The 2,759-nt window shown below is 55.3% G+C and overlaps 1 protein-coding gene across 1 annotated transcript; it reads left to right on the top strand.

The window, feature by feature from the left end:
* The first annotated feature begins 311 nt into the window (after positions 1–311).
* LOC119364710 (galactinol synthase 3-like) lies at positions 312–2,211 on the top strand. The gene is made up of 3 exons (XM_037630211.1): positions 312–693; positions 780–1,237; positions 1,326–2,211. The coding sequence occupies exons 1-3, from the start codon at positions 388–390 to the stop codon at positions 1,393–1,395; spliced, it is 834 nt and encodes a 277-aa protein (XP_037486108.1). The 5' UTR covers positions 312–387; the 3' UTR covers positions 1,396–2,211.
* Positions 2,212–2,759: the final 548 nt, after the last annotated feature.

The raw sequence follows: 2,759 nt of genomic DNA, 5'->3' as shown, positions 1-2,759 counted from the left end.
TTTCATAAGTCCCAAATGCCCACGTTAAGTCCCTATAAGTCCCTCCTGTTTGGTTTAGATGGGACTTATAGGGATCTTTTTAAGTCCCTAAACCAATAAGTACCTGAAAACAAACAACCTCGCAGTAATAGAGAAGGTGGTGCCACAGATCAAGGGCCATGGCGGTCTTAATAACACCATCTCAGACATTCCAATCCAGATACTTTTTGTTATGCTTTCCATTTCATGGCGGATCTATTCGAACTACCCTCGCCCCGTTGCCTATATAAACGCCAGCAGGCACCACACCACCATCAAGCATCAAACACAAACACACACAAGTCCACAACACACAACGAACCCATCCCATCCATCCTTTCAAGCAAGACAAGAGAGATCAAGCGAGCCATGGCTCCCATGCTCAAGGGGATCGTGGAGGACGAGCCGAAGAGGGCGGCCTATGTGACCTTCCTCGCCGGCTCGGGCGACTACTGGAAGGGCGTGGTGGGCCTGGCCAAGGGTCTCCGCGCCGTCAACTCCGCCTACCCGCTCGTGGTGGCCGTGCTCCCCGACGTCCCCGAAGACCACCGCCGCAAGCTGGTCGAGCAGGGCTGCCTCGTCCGCGAGATCGAGCCGGTGTACCCACCGGAGAGCCAGACCCAGTTCGCCATCGCATACTACGTCATCAACTACTCCAAGCTCCGCATCTGGGAGGTACAATATATAGTACTACTGACTAACCTCTAGCTCTCTTCCTCCATCTTATCGATAGATGTTGACTGATTCTGGTGTACGAACAGTTCATGGAGTACGAGAGGATGGTGTACCTGGACACGGACATGTTCGACAGCATCGACCACCTCTTCGACCTTGACAAAGGCAGCTTCTACGCCGTCATGGACTGCTTATGTGAGAAGACGTGGAGCCACACACCGCAGTACAAGATCGGCTACTGCCAGCAGTGCCCGGACAGGGTGGCGTGGCCGGAGCGCGAGCTCGGCGTGCCGCCGCCGCCGCTCTACTTCAACGCCGGCATGTTCGTGCACGAGCCCAGCCTCGCCACCGCCAAGGCCCTCCTCGACAAGCTCGTCGTCACTGATCCCACCCCCTTCGCCGAGCAGGACTTCCTCAACATGTTCTTCAGGGACGTGTACAAGCGCATCCCCCCGGTGTACAACCTGGTGCTCGCCATGCCCTGGAGGCACCCCACGAGAACGTCGAGCTCGAGAAGGTCAAGGTCGTGCACTACTGCGCTGCGGTACGTCCTTTGTCATCGATTTTCTCACAGATGAATCTTATTTATGAATTCATGATCGATGTTTCTATGGCATGCATGAATGATGCAGGGTTCGAAGCCGTGGAGGTACACCGGCGAGGAGGCCAACATGGACAGGGAGGACATTAAGATGCTCATGAAGAAATGATGGGACATCTACAACGACGAGAGCCTGGACTACAAGGCCGGCGACGAGACCACCAACCTGCTACGTGGAGCTCTTGTTGAGGCCGGTGCCATGAAGTACTTCCCGGCGCCATTGGCCGCGTAGGCTCGCTGCATGCCGGCATTTGCCCGGCTGGGTCGTTAATTAAGTGCTATCAGTTAGGGGATTTTCGGTAATGAACTTCACTATAGCAAGTCGCGTCACTCCTTTCGCCTGCTCTGGAGAAACCCTGGATCTGTTTTCACAGATCGGACAATGGCGTCCGTCTGGCGTCGCGCTACTTGTTGGAGGCATCGTTTTGGAGCAGGTACCGACTTGGGTGGATAGGTGGTGGAGCGGCGTGGTATCTATCGCATCATCGACGACTGGTCTCGGCGACGTGACCGACAGATGCGTGACGATGGACGCGCGCAGGGAGGTGGCGATGTCTCGCGTCGACGACAGCTAGACCAGGTAAGGTAGATGCAGCAGTACAGCACTGAAGATGGATTGGTGACAGGTGGCTGCGGTGGCCTCATATCCGGCATGTGTCCTGGTTGAGGATTGCGCCGGACTGATGGGTGCCCCATACACGGCATGCGTCCTGGTTGAGACCTCAGGTCATAGATGTTAGGTTTGGCTGCGAGGTCTGTTTGATATTAGGCCGAGATTATCAACATCCCTTCATCAACTGGACAGGAGTAGCGACCGATGTTGCCTAGACGATGGCTTTAGTCTTACCGTTGTACGACTTTGTAAGTCTTGTGTGAATAATTGATAAAGTGGCTGCATACATCGTCCAGATGCAAAGACCGGAGGTCCTTCTTCTTTTCTAAAAAAACCGTGACCGCTCATCCAAAATGAATCTGTCTTTTGATCCGCGCGCGTGTCCTCATCGTGTTCGGACGGACTATTCGTAGCCTGTGACGACGCGACGGCTGTGCCTTGCGCCTTTGTCCACGACCGTAACAGCTCGGCCCCGGACGGTGCTTTCCTACTCTGGATGGCCGGCGCGACGAACGTTTCGGCATCACGACCGGCGTGTCAAAATCTTACCGGTGGTGCGTCCACGTCGGTCCGGCTGGTGCTGGCCAACGTTCGCGGAGTCGTCCACGTCGTGATCCCCCACATGGGGCAGGTATATCGCCGACGTTGAGCAGCACCTTATCCGGAATAAAACGATGAGACCGACGACAGTTATTGCATGCTATTCGTTCAAAGCGTTTGACACACCATATGGTTTCATCGGTGGCACGGAACGGGCCACCTGCCAGTAGTACGTGTACGTCATCTTGCTGCCTCGGCATGAACAGACCGACCGACACACGGATTGGACGGACGACGCGCATGGCCACCCTA

Source organism: Triticum dicoccoides, chromosome 2B (genome assembly GCF_002162155.2).
Source record: "Triticum dicoccoides isolate Atlit2015 ecotype Zavitan chromosome 2B, WEW_v2.0, whole genome shotgun sequence".
Taxonomy (NCBI): domain Eukaryota; kingdom Viridiplantae; phylum Streptophyta; class Magnoliopsida; order Poales; family Poaceae; genus Triticum; species Triticum dicoccoides.
Note: the sequence above shows the minus strand (reverse complement) of the source record. Positions and strands in the feature narration are given on the sequence as shown.

What these genes read in the sequence shown, in the direction of transcription:
- LOC119364710 (XM_037630211.1), top strand. Translation starts at nt 388, where the DNA reads ATGGCTCCCATGCTCAAGGGGATCGTGGAGGACGAGCCGAAGAGGGCG. An exon ending in CCAAGCTCCGCATCTGGGAG is followed by an intron (nt 694 to 779) that starts GTACAATATATA and finishes GTGTACGAACAG; the next exon opens with TTCATGGAGTACGAGAGGAT. An exon ending in TCGTGCACTACTGCGCTGCG is followed by an intron (nt 1,238 to 1,325) that starts GTACGTCCTTTG and finishes TGAATGATGCAG; the next exon opens with GGTTCGAAGCCGTGGAGGTA.